This window comes from Phymastichus coffea, unplaced genomic scaffold (assembly GCF_024137745.1).
Source record: "Phymastichus coffea isolate CEN01 unplaced genomic scaffold, Cenicafe_Pcof_1.1 PCOF00026, whole genome shotgun sequence".
NCBI lineage: Eukaryota > Metazoa > Arthropoda > Insecta > Hymenoptera > Eulophidae > Phymastichus > Phymastichus coffea.
In genome coordinates this window covers 1-18,277 of record NW_026706837.1, presented here as the reverse complement: position 1 = coordinate 18,277, position 18,277 = coordinate 1, and the positions used below count along the sequence as shown (strand labels likewise).

The 18,277-nt window shown below is 37.0% G+C and overlaps 1 protein-coding gene across 1 annotated transcript in view; it reads left to right on the top strand.

Annotated features, from left to right (window-relative positions):
- The window catches only part of LOC131675581 (calreticulin), a gene marked incomplete at its 3' end in the record, with an annotated part of 262,526 nt that extends 248,174 nt beyond the window's left edge, over positions 1-14,352 (top strand). Inside the window, exon 7 of the mRNA XM_058954615.1 lies at positions 14,200-14,352. Coding sequence (XP_058810598.1) covers positions 14,200-14,352 — 153 coding nt within the window. The remainder of the gene's footprint in view (positions 1-14,199) is intronic.
- Between the last annotated feature and the right edge of the window lie 3,925 nt (positions 14,353-18,277).

Sequence of the window (18,277 nt, the reverse complement as noted above, 5' to 3'; positions counted from 1 at the left end):
TTTTACGTAATGCTGTTGACGTAATAATATGACAAGAATTTGTCAGATTAATATTATGCAATAATATGAAAAACGGTATAAGTCGACTTATACCGTTTTACCGCGCATCCCCTCATATATCAGTACGTGTACAAGATTGGATATTAGTTATAGTGTGAATTATCTGAGTAGATTTCAAAACTGCTACAATGAAACTCATTACAAATGTGCTCTGAGAGTATTAAAATATTTATATTTAACAAAAAATTTAAAATTAACATACATGAGGAATTTGAAAGCAGATACTTTAGAGTGCTATGTTGATGCTGATTGGGCTGGTGATTCGATAAATCGTCGTTCTACATCTGGTTATGTAATAAGTTTTTTTGGAAATATAATATACTAGAAAACAAAGAAACAAAGTAGCGTCACAAAGTCGTCGACTTCTGCAGAATATGTAGCTCTGTCAGAAGCTGTAAGCGAAATTAAATTTATAAAACTCTTATTAAATGATTTCGAAATTGAAATAAATATACCCATTAAAATTTATGAAGATAATTCAAGTGCATTAGAAAATGCAAATTTTGGAAATTTAACTAAAAAATCCAAATACATAGAAATCCATTATCACTTCGTCAATGAATGTTATGAGCGCAAAGAAATTGATATTGTAAAAATAGACTCTGAAAATAATTTAGCAGATATATTCACAAAAGCTTTTGTTAGATTTAAATTTGAAAAACTGAGATCATTTTTAAATTTGAAAGTCTAAAGTTTATGATTTATTGAAATTATTTATTTAAGATTGATTATGAAAGAAGATTTGAGTTATTAATGTTGTTTGAAAAACAATTTATTATTATTAAGAGAAAAATATTATTACTATTATTATAAAAATCAAATATTATTATTGCAATTCATATAGTCAGAAAAATAACTGTACTAAGTTTATTACAGCATACAAAATTAAGGAGGTGTGTTGGTTTTGAAGTAATCTTGTATGCTGTATAAAGAGTGTATCTATATATTGTATACAAGCGAGTATGAGTATGCAGCGACGTATGTATGTGGAAATAGAGCGCGAGCAGTTTAGTTAGTCTGCCACGTTGCACTAGAGCGAGCGCATCTCGTAATGGCTCTTATATATATGTATATATATATATATACATTACGTAATGAAACGTAACATAATTTAAAAATACTTAACATTGTAGTTATATAATAAATTCTAAATTGTTTATTACTTAAAGTATGAAACATTAAATTAATGAAGATTTATTTATCGATCCTGCATAACAATATTTAACAGATAGTAAGCGCGCGACGTGGACCTCGCGGAGATGCGATTATTATCGAGGAGAAAGAGAGAGAATAGGCGCGATTAGGACAATTGCCTTTCAACTGGCGATAGTGGACACCCCGTGAGAAAAATGAAATTTATTTAAGGCGAAAGATTGATGCCAGGATAGAAGAAGGACAACAACGCAAGTAATTAGCGATACGAACAGCGATAATTGAGAACTCCAGCTAGAGCAATGAGACGATCACCTACAAGTGGAAAAGCGGATACGCCAGCTAGATTCGCCAAGCGAGTACACACCGAACCCGGGGCGGATCAAGCAAGCGATCAGTACTATAAGTACTGGCTTGTTACTTGGCTTTCTCTCTCTTTTATGCTCTCTCTTTCCTCACGCTCGCCTTGTATAACTGTTGGTTCGACCCATTTGCTATTTCATCTAGTGTGTCAGGCGCATGCTATCATTTTTTTGTGCCGCGTATCGACGCTTGGTCACGCCGATTATCGATCGCCTACGAGTGCGACTGAGTAAGCATGTCAGCTTACTTATTTGTATATGGTGCGCCAGTTCGCCTACTATCAGCGGCGGCTCATAACGTGGCATGAGCCCACGTTCTGTTCACCCACGTGGCGCGTACACTATACTCATGTCCCTTGAGTGCATGCCTACAAATGCTTTTGTTGTACAGGTGCGTAGCTCGACTTGCGCCGAATTTACATTCTACAATGTTATTTTTGTATTAACTTTCTTTTCTCCAATATAAACCACTGCTTACCTGACGTTCGTGCCGAGTTATTAATCTAACCTCTCCCGCTCTTCTTATAATAGTCAGTGACATTATTGATTCACATCCCGTTCTCTCTCGGTTATTCACTGGTTGATTTTCGCGTAGCTCACAACACTCTCCGCGGGTTAATTTCTCTTTTTTGACACAGGAGGCAACCTGAAACTGCTGGATCCTGGACGCGCTTATCAGGAGCATAGGGTTGTACAGGATATGGACAACGCCCGCTACATATAATTTTCGTCCGTGAATAATAACTAATTTTTGTTTCGGCTTCTGCTCGAACCTCCTCGAGCAAAAGTCCCGTTACAAAAGTTAAGATTTATTTACATTCATTGATTGTTTATATATGTTGTGTACATGCAACATATAGTCATGGCTATATCTGTACTCCAGCGAGTGGGTGTATACGCTCTTATGATAATTATTTGCAACAAATAATCTAAAACGCAAAATTGTGAGTTTAAACTAAAAAAAAAATTTTTAATCTTATTTTTTTTTAAAAGGGATTCATAGGTAACTTTAATTATGATCTTAAATTACTAGTTTTTCATGCTAGAAAACATTCTAATAAAAAAATCTTAATTTTTTTGAATTTTTATAAGTCAGTTAAGGCTCTCCGTGATATACGAAGTATTTCTATTTTCTCAGTAATTTGGAAATAAAATAGATGTTTTATTTGAAATATATATTGTTTTTTTTTTATCATTATTTTTCTTACTCATATTTTTCATTTTCTTTTATAACGCTTCAAATTATATTACTTTCAAACGCATAGAAATTTTTTATTATATTTGTTCTTAACCTGAATTTAAAGAGAATTTGAACTCAGTCATGTATTGTCAATTTATTATTACTCGAAATGAAAAAAAAAATTAATATTTACATAAACATGCGAATTGATGATAATGATTTTGTGAATAGTGAAAGGCAACTAGCAGTTGCTTCAAAATAATATTTCGGAGCAATAGCTAGTTACAATGGGCCATATGACCAATTATTTCTACCCTCACCGTGGGAAAATAAACCTCACAGCATCAGGGCATTAATAAAAGGTCACACTCCACTCTTGTTCATTATGAGAATATAATGGTTTAACAATAATCTTAGAAGGATACTGTCTCTCGGATAGAAATAACTATCCGGAGATGATCCAAACTAAGATGAAGTGCAAGCTTCTGAACTAACAAACAAAGAAACAAAATTATTAAATAAAGACTGTTGCCAGTCATTTATTCAACATCAGGCCAACTGCCTGCGTGGTGCTCAGATCAATGCTGATCCAAGCGATGTCCGTCGCCCTATTTACGAGGTGTGTTCAAAAAGTAAGGTGACTTTGTATTTTTAAGAAAAAATATTTATTTATTTATCAATATTTATATTATCCCCTTCAAAGTAACCCCCCTCAGACACAATACACTTATGCCAACGGTTTTTCCAATCCTCAAAGCACTTCTCATAAGCACTTTTCGGTATAGCCTTGAGCTCTTCCAGCGATGCAGTCTTTATCTCTTCAATCGTTGCAAATCTCCGTCCTTTCATAGGTCTCTTTAGTTTTGGGAACAAGAAAAAGTCACATGGGGTCAAATCCGGTGAATATGGTGGCTGAGGCATGATTGTGGTGTTGTTTTTGGCCAAATAATCTCTCACAAGCAAAGATGAGTGAGCAGGGGCATTATCGTGATGCAAAAGCCATGAATTGTTTTTCCACAATTCTGGGCGTTTTCTTCGTATTGCTTCTCGCAAACGGCGCATAACTTCAAGATAATACTGTTTATTGACCGTACGTCCATATGGTAAAAACTCCTGATGCACCACGCCATGGTAATCGAAGAAAACAGTGAGCAAAACTTTGACATTTGATCGAACTTGGCGTGCTTTTTTCGGTCTTGGCTCATCTGGGCTCCTCCATTGGGACGATTGGACTTTGGTTTCGATATCATAACAATATACCCATGATTCGTCACCAGTTATGACCCTGTTGAGTAAATCTAGGTCGTCGTTGACGTCATTCAACAGTTCTTGAGCGATGCTCATGCGACGGTTCTTTTGGTCAAAATATAGCAATTTCGGAACAAACTTCGCTGACACACGTCTCATGCCCAAAACGTTAGAAAAAAATTCATGGCACGAGCCAAGCGATATACCAACATCCTCAGCAATTTCTCTGATAGTGATTCGACGATTTTCCAGAACAATTTTCTTCACTGTTTGAACGTTTTCATCAGTTGTTGACGTGCTTGAGCGTCCAGAGCGAGGCTCGTCATTGGCATCTTCCCGGCCATCTTGGAATAGTTTGTACCACTTGTAAACATTTTTTTTACTCAGAACAGTTTCACCGTATGCCACCGTCAACATTTCAAGTATTTCGGAGCACTTTATTTTATTTTTTACACAAAATTTGATGCAAATCCTTGATCCATATTTTTCGATAGCAAGAAATCGCCGAGCACGCAAAACACTTATAACCTTTACGCCTCTCACAACCAAACAAAAAATGCTATACACTTGAAACTTGGTACAGATGTTCGGGAAGAGTGTACCAACATAACAAAACAAAAAAATCGATAATCGAAAGTACGTTACCCGTGAAATTTGAAAAGTCACCTTACTTTTTGAACACACCTCGTATACATAGTAGAGAGCTAATTGCGAATCTTACCACACTCCTTCAGTTACAAGTATCTTTGTTTTCGCACATCGAAAATTCTATAGCGCCGTTTTGCCTACGAACTCTCGCAATGTTCCGTGTATTTCGCTTCAATTAATAGAATTTTATCACTTTTGATACAGCCAATTATTTATTAACCTGAATAGTCATTGACTTATAAGTGTTTTATAGATATCTACTTATTTTCAATTGATTTATACGTATGTAGCTAATATTATCAATCAACATCGATTAAATCAACCTTAGCTGTTTGTCAAGTTATTTGTATTATTTACAAATGCTCATGATAACTTCCTCAATTTGTTTAATTACATTTCTTAGAGTTCATGGCTTTTTAGTTCATAAAACACGTCTATCGACATAATATCTAGTTTTGTTGATAACTGTAGAGTTAAACTGTTATCAACGTTCAAATTCTCTTTAATTACAATTTAGGTATATTAGCAATAAGTATGTTATTCGTTTAGTAGATTAAAATTCATTTGCGTAAGATATAATTTCTCCTTAGTTTGTATATTAATTTGAAGGTTGACAGAACCTTGAGCGGTCTTTCACCTATTGTGTTTATCTAATTTGACTTTTCGCGCGTGACGTCATAGCGAGATTTGCTGTCTTCTAAGTGCGAAACGTCCGATAGTTCATTGCCTCGGCTCAAATAAAAAGCGTCCGTTACACATTATTAAATTTATTTATTTTTTTTTTTCGATTTCCTGTTTGACCTCTTAATGACCGTGCACCGGTGAAGATGGGGTCAAACGGAGTACATACTTGATTTTATCTTATCGAAATATATGAAATGTAGGAGTATTGTAAAGCATAAAGCACTTTAATCGATATGTCTTTATAATATCTGCAATATTTAATCTTAATATGATCTTGAAATTAGATTTTATAAAATAAAAAAATATATCTAAACGTAGAATTTGTGTCTATTTACGAGTTTGCAGTTATAAATTCGATTGTACGAAAATTGAAAGTTTGATCTCCAAATGCCTTTCAATCGGTTGTGATAGAAATTATCGGAGGTCAGATTTGGTATCAGTCGGGCAAAATGCATAAAATTATCTAAGTCGAATTTTTGCTCTGTTCCAATTGCACTTTGTTCTATGTAATGAACACCATCCGCAAATGCTGTCCAGATTTATTTAGCATTAAATTGCGCCCATGTATCTGTAAACATATTCTGGTATGTCTTGCTGTCTATATCTATACACCAAATAATTATGTCGAGTCCACATATCTTATCAGGATCTTTTTGTGTTCCAGTCATGGTCTCTCTAGATTCACTTTGAAAGTGAATTACACACAATAGTCGCTTTAATTGCTGCATCCATAACAATGCATTTGAAAAACCAGCTCTATCTAGCAGACGGCTAACACGTAGCTTTTCTCGATACACTTCATCTATATCGATAGAAAGTGATCGGTACATACATATTATTTGACAAATATCGATACACTTGTGACGGAGAATCTCGGCTAGGCCGATCTCGTCCGTTTGGCTCTCGCAAATGTCCGTGCGCCGCGCCAGGCTGAGAGTGTGTGCGTTTGGTACACACACTTACGCTTGGACCTTTTGTTTGTGGCGCAGAAGAAGAGAGAGAGAGAGAGAGAGAGAGAGAGAGAGAGAGAGAGAGAGAGAGAGAGAGAGAGAGAGAGAGAGAGAGATAGCTCGAATTGCGGATCGCCGCGGAAAATTCGGGGAGTCTCTGCTAAGCGATAAGTAGAGGAAGTCGCGCGCGCGGATAAAACCGAAGGTTACGGTTTTTCCGAAGTTGGTCCCGCGACCTCGTCGACATCTTTTCGTTTCCGAGGACACGCCCGGTGTGCGGACGAGTATTTAAGTGTGAGGCTGGGTCGCGCCCAGCCGTGTCCCGAAAGATACCCGGCACCGGTGCGTGTGGGTAACCGGCGAGGCGCGCGGGTGCGCGTGCGTGCAGTTTAGACGTGCTGCAGTACCGAGCAACAGAGGTGCGACGAAGACGACGACAGCAGCAACCATCGAGTGAAGCAACGGATCGGGACAGTAATATTGTGGAGCGAGCGAGGGAACGAGAGGGAGGAAAATAGCGAGGACAACAGGCATCAGTAAGAGGGTCAGCGAGGAGCACACCAGTGACGTCACGGTGCAGAGCGCTCTAGCCGTCGGAGAGGCTGAAGGTCGAGGTCGGTGCCGTGTTTTTCTCTTGTCTCTCTCTCTCTCTTGCATGTTTGGGCACCAGCTTATGGCTGGTAGCACGGCAGATCTGCTGGCTACCCGTTGGTAGACTATCGGCGGAAAGTGTTCGTCGGACATATATTGTTATAATATTTAGTCTTTACAAGGGAATCGGCAGGCTGACCAGCCACCGATTCACCTTCGCGTTCGCGTTGTTATTGTGCCGTTCGTAGTGTATAAGTCCGAGGTCGCCGTATTGTAATTGATTGTTGACAATTAAACGACTAGTGTATTAATTCGCTTTTGTGTTTATTCGCCGCTGTATCACTCCTCATCCCGACTTCGAATCTGTGCGTTTAACGTGTTTATGCTCGACGCGTTATTCATTCGTGGGAACGTCTTTTGCTTCCCGAATCCCCGAATAAATAATTTGTGCGGACGATCGCGAGCAACCCAGACGGGTACGGCCGGAATTCTCCGTTACACACTCGATATTCAATGATTAAATATATGGGTATTTGGAAATGTCGGTCCCATATTTCGAAAACTATAATTAAGTTACAGATTACAAATCGCAATTAGTATATTGTTAATGTGTTAATCCAGTAATTTAATCTCGAATCCACATGGTATGAATCCATATGGTCTTAATAAACATGCTAAATACGATGAATGCCCATTTTCGTCAAAAATGCTCTTAATATCATTGACTATATTGCCTGCGTTGTCTGACCGGATACATACTACTTTACCTTTTTCAATTCTCAGTCATTTGTCATTTTAAGTAAACAATCTTCAATGTTTTTACTGGTATGGTTATAATGTTGATAGATCCGTTATACCAATGTTCATCGAATTATTTGTATCATCTTCAATGTAGTAAGCTGTCAAGTCGAGGATTGTGCATTATGTGTTTCAGTTCATATGTCAGTGTAGTCAAACAGATTTCATCTACTTGCGCTAAATCGTTTTTTATTTTTACAGAATAATGTACATATTTTTTATCTACGAGTTTTAACATTTTATTTTGCCAGGTAATTTGTAAATTGGATTCAAAGCTTCAGTAAATTTCTTAATCCTCTTTTTCTTTACACAGCTAATCGGCATATTAGCTTTAGCAATCACGCGCATCTTGGACCATTTACTGAAAATTAAAAGTGTTTTTATAAAAATTATATTTTATAGCTTTTTAAAAATTATTAGGTGTACAAATAAGTTTCCGCGGTTTGTCAAAAGATGGCTCCACCAGAAGGTTATGGAGAAATTGTCAGATGTAAAACGTAATATCCCAAGTTTTGTCATCCGGCAACACCATAACCTTAAAGTACTAGTGATTCCGTATCAGCATCACGTAATTTTTTTCGTGCAAAAATGTCAAGTTTTATTCCGAATAAGCATCATTTGCGGGAACTTTTGATTTACTTCTTTAATTTGAAAAAATCTGCAGCTGAGGCGCATCGATTGCTTCTAGAAGCATATGGTGAAGCTGCTTTAAGTGAGAGAAGTTGTCAGGAATGGTTTCAAAAGTTTAAGAACGGTGAGTTTGACGTGAAGGACAAAGAACGCAGTGGAAGGCCGAAAGTGTACGAAGACATGGAATTAAAAGTACTATTGGAGTAAGATTCGTCCCAAACGCAAAAAGAACTTGCACTTACTCTACAAGTGACTCAACAAGCAATTTCACATCGTTTAAAATCGTTAGGAATGATTCAAAAACAAGGAAATTGGGTTCCATATGAACTAAAGCCGAGAGACGTTGAACGCCGATTATGCATGAGTGAAATGCTGCTTGCCAGGAATAAAAAAAAGAGTTTTTTGCATCGTATAGTCACTGGTGACGAAAAATGGATTCACTACGATAATCCAAAGAAGAGAAAGTCATGGGTTAAGCCCGGCGAACCATCAACATTGACAGATAAGCCGAATATTCATGGAAAAAAACTCATGCTGTGTATTTGGTGGGATCAGCTTGGTGTCGTGTATTATGAATTGCTGAAACCAAGCGAAACCATTACTGGAGCTCTCTACTGAACACAATTGATGAGATGAGAGTCGGGCACTTAAGGAAAAACGCGCCCATTACTACTCCAGACACGACAAAATTATTCTTTTACACGATAATGCTCGTCCACATGTTGCGGCGCCGGTAAAAACATACTTGGAAACACTCAACTGGGAAGTTTTACCCCACCCGCCGTATTCACCAGACTTAGCCCCTTCTGATTCACGTGTTCCGGTCGATGGCACATGGTCTGTCTGAGCAGCGCTTCACATCATATGAAGACACCAAAAATTGGGTAGATTTGTGGATAGCGTCAAAAGATAAAGAGTTTTTTCGACGGGATATCCGAATGTTGCCAGAAAGATAGGGAAAAGTAGTGGCAAATGATGGAAAATACTTTGAATAAAACGTAATGCACTTTTCCTTCACAATAAATTCCTAATTTTTTATAAAAAACCGCGGAAACTTATTTGTACACCTAATATAATAATGAAAATCTTTTCGGATACTCATGTAAACGAAAAAAAAGATTGATATGATTAAAAATTAGACTCAATATTTAATTTAACCTAAAATAATAGATACTCAAAAGAATTTTGCTATTTAAATTTGCTTTTAATAGTAAGTTGTGTTTTCGGTTTAACGTTGCACTCAACTTTCTCATTGTTCATTAAGCATGAACTTAAAAGTGTAACTTTTTTTATGAGCTCTTCAATATCGTTATTGTATAAAATATTAATATAACCTTATTAAAACAATTATATAAATTAGTTACGTCCAAAGCTAGCTATATATTAGACGCTGAAATGTTGCCGAAACAGCAGTTTGCCTGCGACTTTCAGTCTTCCTCACGCAAACGATTAATTGCGCGGTTCCTCGCTCTCGGCAGCTTCGGTAATGATCGACCTCCAGACGAAATGTGCAAGTAAGTCGATGCTGTTTCCCGCGGAGAGTGAGAGACACGTATAGCCTTCCACCTAATATGCGCTTTTGATAAAAGCACATCGCGAAAGTGGAGGGACACAGTTCTTTTCTCTCACGCTCTCACGAGAATTGCTGAACAGGATAAGGGACGACTCGCGAAGCTGAATGAGCAATCTACCCATTGCCTGGTGACATTAATTATCACGCCAGTGGGTGGGCCATTATTGGCTATGTTTCAATTGCGTAACGAACTGGAGAGCACTCCGCGATCGCGAGCGAAACAATAACGAACTACGCGAAACGTTTAAATCGCTATAAATATTAAGAATGTAATACTAATAAAGGAACCGATACCATTAAAAATTAGTAAAGTTTCAACTCGAACTGAAACATTCCGCTAGTTCCTCTCGACTTATGAAGTGTGATTGGCTGTGAGCGGTGCTTTAGGCACACTCCACTATTCTTGTCAACGCAGAACTGCATTTCGATATATCGCAGGAGAAACTAGAAGCCAAAGGTGGCGAAAGGTAATCCGCCACAACAGGTTTTTCCTTTCGATAATCTTCCCTAGCTTCGCTCGCACTGGACCGATTTTCCCAGTAAATTACAGATATACTCGAGATTTCTAAGGGAAAATAAATATTTATAAATTCCGGATGTAATAGATTTAAATAAAAAAATTAACATTTCATTAGTGCTGCAACATACGAGGGAGGGTCTTAGGGGAGTCTTTACAAAAAGAAGGAAAAAAAAGTTTTGCGTATGAAATTTTTTTTACTTTTCAACATAATCTCCTTCAAGGTCGATACATTTTATTAAACGGCCTTCCAGTTTTTTTAAGCCATCAGAAAAATATGATTTCTGAAAACCCTCAAAATAGGCATTTGTTTCGGCGATGACTTCTTCATTTGACGTAGATCGTTGTCCGGCAAGCCATTTTTTGAGGTTAGGAAATAAGAAAAAGTCACTGAGAGCCCAATAAGGCGAATATGGTGGATGGTCAATTAATTTGAACTTTAAATCGTTAATTTTTGCCATCGAAACTGCATACGTGTGAACTCGAGCATTGTCTTGAAGAAAGAGGCATTTTTTTTGTTCCAGTAAAGACGTTTTTCTCTGATTTTTTCTTTTAACTGACCTAATAATGACGCATAATATTGTCCAGTGATCGTCTGGCCCTTTTCCAAGTAGTAGATGTAGATGATTCCATACGCATCCCAGAAAACCGTGGCCATAATCTTGCCAGCTAACTTTACTGTCTTTGCCTTCTTTGGGGCTGGTTCTCCTGCGGTCATCCATTGTTTGGACTGTTCTTTGGTTTAAGGAGTGTAGTGGTATACCCATGTTTCGTCTACATTTACGAGTCGACGCCAAAAGTCTTCCGGATTATGACGTATACGTGCCAAAAGAGCCTTAGACGTGACCACGCGGTTTCATTTGTTTTCAACAGTGAGCAGACGCAGCACTCATCTTGCTGATATTTTTTTCATCCCCAATTTTTCATGCAAAATTGAAATGATTATATCCTTTGATACCCCGGTGGCCACAACTAATTCTCGCAATTTTAATCTTCTATCACTTAACACCATATCGTGGATTTTGTTGACCATTTCGGGTGTACTCACTTTTACGGGGCGTCCTGAACGAGGTTCATCTTTTGTTGTTGTACGGCCGCGTTTAAATTCATTTACCCAGTTATAAACAGTCTTAAACACAGACTTGCCATGAACGCCGTTCAACTCAACTGTGATTTCTTTTGGTGTAAGGCCTTTCAAATGAAAATGTTTTATCACCGCTCGAAACTCTGTTTTTTCCATTTTTCAAATAAACCAATAACTTTTTGTTCAACCAACACTCACAAAAATACGACTTAATGAATCGAGCTTAAACTTTGTATGATATCTAGTTAGTAGTATTGCTTGCCAAAAACATCATAATTTAAGCGTGACAAGCGCCATCTCTTGGAAAAATTATTTTAAGACTAGGTTATATTATGTGAAATAAAAAAAGCAATCCTGAGATAAATCATTATTTTAATTTACTTAAGCATAATGAATAAATTCATATTTTTATATTTAACACAGTTATTCGAATAAATAAATAAAAAAATAAATCGTTAAATAAATAATTTTCGAAGGGGAAAAATCCAAACCTGATATGGAAGAACAAGTAAAAATTATTTTCGGAAAAACTACAGATACATTTTTTTTTATTTCCAGTTTTATTTACAATATGTCTGTATCTGACAATGAGTAAATGATATTATTACGATACTATTTTCTGATTATACAAACTACATTACACAAAGGTATTTTACGATTAATACTAGTACTTTTATTTTACAGAGCTAAATTATACATGTGTAAATGGTGATTTATATTTTTCAAATCTTGTTGTTCTTGGTATTGTGTGAATGAATAACTTCGCTAAGCAATTAGAATGTTATGTTTGTCGTATAATGTACCTTTTATAAGCAATTTCTGTTTCTTATCAGTCCGTATAATCCTTTCTGATTATTTCGTTTATACTAACATATGGTGCATTTATGATAGATTTTAAGGCTTTATTTTGGAATCTTTCAATGATATAAGTGTTTGATTTTGTAGCTGTACCCCAAAGTTGAATACCATGTGTTCATACTGAGTTAAGTATGCTCTTGTACATTAATAGTTTATTTACAGTTGACATTTTAGATTTTCAGTCTAGTAGACAGTAATATTTTCTGATTATATGTTTTAGAATATATTTCAAAAAATTTATCACAAAATCTTTTGTAAGATTTCTAATAGTTTTATACATTATTTCTTGAAATATTTCGAAAAAAAAGTTCCAAAAATATTACTAAAAATTTAATTAAATTTTTTCGTACAGCTTATTGGAAATATTTACTATAAACGTTAACTGCAAAGTTTTTAAGAGATTTTGGACGTGTTTCCAAAGAACGGATACCTTCTTAAGTTTCATGTCTTATTTTTCATTAACAACTTAATCATAGTTACATTTTTACAACTAGGTAACTAAAAATGAGAATTATTATACTGTAGAACCTACTTTCAGAGTCTTAAAAGCAAAAAATTGCATTCCTCGGTTATTTTTTGATTCTAACGCCTGTGACACTATTCTTTAAATTTAACGCGTTCTGGGGAAATATAATTCCCACTAGCAATGCTCTTTACCTCCTCTGAACGGTGACGATGGGCCTCGTCACTAAATTGGCATTTTGGGCTTTGGATTGAAAGGAAGGGAATGACTGGCGCACATAATGATCACTCCCGATAACCGTTAACAATTATTCCTTAACTTTTAACAATCAAAGAGCGACGACGCGAGCTTACGCGTCGTCCTCTGCGGCCACATGCCCGCGCTCGTGCGGATAACCGCACGGGGGCACGTTACAATAATTTGAGAAGGCTACAAAGGAGTGCCTCATTTTGTTCGCTGATTTCGCCGTGCTCGCGGAAGATCGCGAGCACTTCGCCGTCGCGTCGCGCACTCGCGAATAGAGAGAGAGAAAGAGAGAGACGACCTGACCTAGTGAAGGCTGCTGGCAGGAATCACTGCTAGTGCTGCTGGCAGGAAATACTGCAGAAACTGCTGGCAGGCACGAATGGATTCCACGATGCCTCAGGTGTCGATGGAAATCCTCTCCGGGATGTACTCTGTTTTGCGTCGTCTAGCTCCCTTGTCTCGGCTTGACTATTTGGTTTTCTCTCGCGTGCGCACGCTCGGCCGTCAAATCGATTCGTCTATCTCAAGATCTTGGCTCGAACTCTCTCCCCAACCATTCGCGCGCCGGCTCGAGCAAAGCCGGCGGCTTCGCTCTCGCGAGCGGATCGCCGCGTGTCGCTCGCGCTCGCGCTCGCTTATTTTCTACTCACGACCGGTCAATTTATCTCTCTTCTTCTTGCCGCAGCCGCTCTCGCTCCTAATTGGCTCCCAGTGATGATGCCTTACTCAGGTATTGGCCCTGAAATAAAGCGGTACGAGTATCGGTATCGGTTCGTAATTTCTAAACGCTCGCTAGGGCAACAGCGAAGGAGCGAGGCTGCGAGAGAGAGAGAGAGAGAGAGAGAGAGAGAGAGAAAGAGAGAGAGAGAGCCAGACAGACAGGGCCGGCTATTCCAGCCATGGCCCCGTCACACGCCTTCTACATAGGTTCCATGATCAAATTAAATGAGCTATTACATCCATGCCTCGGAAAATCTTCTTGTTATTGCTAAAGCTTAATCAAATCATTCGAAAAAAATCTTCTATTACCATACTATTAGAAGAACAACATTTTCCGTATTTAAATACAGCCTATCGCATTTAATTTTGTGAAAACCGATGTGTTAAAATGTTATAGAAACCCCAATTAATTCTATTTATTTTATTTAAATATAGGAAGGAGAAAAGAAAATGAAAGAAATTCAAGAAGAGAAGGAAAAAAAAGATATAAATAAGAATTCCGAAGCTAGTGTGGGAGAAAAAGAAAATGATGATGAGGATGAGGATGACGAAGATGAAACACAAGAAAATGCGATACCGGAAATTGAGGTAAGATAAATTATTGTCCTACACTTTTATATACTACAGGTCAATAGATAAAAGGATAATTTTACTTTTTTTATAAATGCATTAATATGTATTGAAGGTCGATACATTTTAGTAAACGGCCTTCCAGTTTTTTTAAGCCATCAGAAAAATATGATTTCTGAAAACCCTCAAAATAGGCATTTGTTTCGGCGATGACTTCTTCATTTGACGTAGATCGTTGTCCGGCAAGCCATTTTTTGAGGTTAGGAAATAAGAAAAAGTCACTGAGAGCCCAATAAGGCGAATATGGTGGATGGTCAATTACTTCGAACTTTAAATCGTTAATTTTTGCCATCGAAACTGCATACGTGTGAACTCGAGCATTGTCTTGAAGAAAGAGGCATTTTTTTTGTTCCAGTGAAGACGTTTTTCTCTGATTTTTTCTTTTAGCTGACCTAATAATGACGCATAATATTGTCCAGTGATCGTCTGGCCCTTTTCCAAGTAGTAGATGTAGATGATTCCATACGCATCCCAGAAAACCGTGGCCATAATCTTGCCAGCTGACGTTACTGTCTTTGCCTCCTTTGGGGCTGGTTCTCCTGCGGTCATCCATTGTTTGGACTGTTCTTTGGTTTAAGGAGTGTAGTGGTATACCCATGTTTCGTCTACATTTACGAGTCGACGCCAAAAGTCTTCCGGATTACGACGTATACGTGCCAAAAGAGCCTTAGACGTGACCACGCGGTTTCGTTTGTTTTCAACAGTGAGCAGACGCAGCACTTATCTTGCTGATATTTTTTTCATCCCCAATTTTTCATGCAAAATTGAAATGATTATATCCTTTGATACCCCGGTGGCCACAACTAATTCTCGCAATTTTAATCGTCTATCACTTAACACCATATCGTGGATTTTGTTGACCATTTCGGGTGTACTCACTTCTACGGGGCATCCTGAACGAGGTTCATCTTTTGTTGTTGTACGGCCGCGTTTAAATTCATTTACCCAGTTATAAACAGTCTTAAACACAGACTTGCCATGAACGCCGTTCAACTCAATTGTGATTTCTTTTAGTGTAAGGCCTTTCAAATGAAAATGTTTTATCACCGCTCGAAACTCTGTTTTTTCCATTTTTCAAATAAACCAATAACTTTTTGTTCAACCAATGCTCACAAAAAAACGACTTAATGAATCGAGCTGAAACTTTGTACGATATCTAGTTAGTAGTATTGCTTGCCAAAAACATCATAATTTAAGCGTGACGAGCGCCATTTCTTGGATTTAGTAAAGACTTATTGACCCCCCCCTCGTATAATGAATGATTATGTTAAACACTTATACACTGTTATTATCATTTAATTTTTTTTGCTTATAAGTACTTTTTTTGTGTCTGGTATTGACAAATCAATAATTACAATTAACTGCAAATAACAATTACTAATTTCTTGTTTCAATAGGTTATTAGTGATAACTGGTATTTACAGTTATTTATAGTTATTTGCATCTATTATTTCTTCGCATCTATTATTGCATCGTATTTTATATCTTTGCATCTATTATTGCATCTATTATTCCATCATATTTTCTGGGATTCGCATTTTTATCATTACAAGTCGTCTGAACTCGTAGTTCGGATTTTTAACTTAATTTTTTAATTACGAGGTGAACAATTGATTAAAATTTATTAATGAGAGGCTTCACATATAAAGGCAAACAAAACTAAATTTCACATCACGAATGTGATAATCAGATCAATCTGTATTTAACACGTATGACAATGCAGTTCCACACCTATGTAAGTGCAGTAAAATATAAGAGTCAATCTTATATGATCATAAAGAGACAGAGAGAGCTAAAGAGATGACTGTGAATAAACGCACTCGATGTACTCTCATCTTTATTGGTACAACACACCTAAGCACGAATTCACGAAACGCGATTATTCAAGATTAATAGCGATTCACGTTCCTCGACGAACCGCGTGACCGAGAAAAGAATAGTTAACGCATCTTATCACGTTCTTCAATGCCAAGATAAGAAGGACAACACCTACTGAACGGCGACTTGGAGACCTCCAAGTAAAATATTCGTTGTTAATACTCTCTCCTTTACTCTGAAATTAATCATGTTCTCTCTGTCTGTCTTTCTTCCTCTCTCTCTTTCTCTCGCTCTCTCTCTCTCTCTCTCTTTCTCTCGCTCTCTCTTTTTCTCTCGTTCTCTCAACCCCACGTCTTCCTTCTTCCTCCTTTGGTCTTTGATACTTGCTCTGCAGTCACTCTTAACTCTCCGGTACTGTAGCGAATATACTAGACAACAACCCGAGGTGAAAGAACATATTAACACATGCGGCACTCAAACTGGTTGGAGTGATCGATCGGTAGAGCTAATCATACGAAGTATATCGAGACTTGATATAATTCACGTCATAAATTAGAAAAAAAAATTTTTTCTTATCTTAGTAGGGACAGGTTAAATTATTATAAATTATTGATATAGCCTTAATGAAGAAACATCGAAAAACTCAATTGTTTCTTTTCAAATGAAAAGAATATTCTTCAACCATGATCATTTTTAAATATTCTGATTTATTTCCTTAGTCAACCTAGATACTTATATGTATGTAAATTGCTAGTATTATGACAGGCATGAACAAGTGTCGCTCAAATAGTAGAGTTAGATCTAAAGAACGCTGGTTCGATTTCCTACCTGTTCTTTAATTTTGTAAACTCAATCTCTACTATATTTTTTTACAACTAAGTGCTGATCTTCATAATTTTTTCCAAAGTTGCTGCGTTAGTGCTGAATTTATTTCTATTGATAATTCCGTCTTATCATTTAAGCCGTTAAAGTCCAGACAAAGATTGATCTAGATAACATGAAACAAACTATGCCATTCATAGTATAATCAAAAATAAAAATACCAGTGTTTTTTCCTTTGTCATTTGCAATTGTTTATAAAAAATGATTTAAGCAAATCACTCTGAAGGTCGCAATTTTGAAAAATAAATTTTACCATTCGATTCTACGGGCAAAATTACGAAAAAATCCTCTACAGCATTTTTACAGAGAGTTCAAATTGTTAGTGTAAAATATTGATAAATAATCAAATGATGAAAGGTAAAAGTTGTTACATCAAATTTTAAGCAAAACTGTGACAAGATATCGTTAAGATAACTATGTCATTCATAGCATATAGAACCTAAAAATATTTAATATTATTTAAACAAATAACTCTTAAGGTTACTAATTTGAAAAATAATTTCTTCGTAATTTTTCCCCCAGAATCGATTAGTGAAATTTGTTTTTTATAATTTTAACCCAGAAGGTAATTTGTAAAAATAATTTTTATAAATAATTTCAAGGAGTGGGTTTCGACTCGTGGAAGAGAGTGGACATGTCTTGGCTGTGAGTGCGAGTTTTGGTGAGAAAGTTAGAGAGGAAAACTGTTTGAGGGGAGAGATAGAGGTGGAAAGAGGGTGGTGGCGGAAGAGAAGTGGAGCAGAGAGAGGTTTGGAGAAGATCAAGAAAAAGTAGAGAGAGAGGAATAAAGAAGAAAGGAAAGTTGAGGTTAAGAGAGAAAATCAGGAAGTGGAAAAGGCAGATAGAGAGGAGGGGCGGTAAGAAGTAAAGGTGGAGACAGAAAAGGTAAGACAGGGAATAAAGGTGGGATCACGTGCAGAATTAGAGAGACGAATTAAGGCGTACGGGTTAGTAATGGAAAGGTTTGTGACAACAAGAAAAATGAGAGATAAGGATGGAAGGATGGATAAGAAAGGTACAGAGGAGGAAAAGAAGAAAAGAGTAAAGGTGGTGAGGGGGAGAGAGAGCGGAGAGGGGCTGAGGGAGAATATTAGAGGAGAAATGAGAGAGGCAAAAAGATGCAAGAGCGAAACTCTGGGGAACGAGATGGAGGGTAGGGGGGGAGAGGGATTGGACAACACGA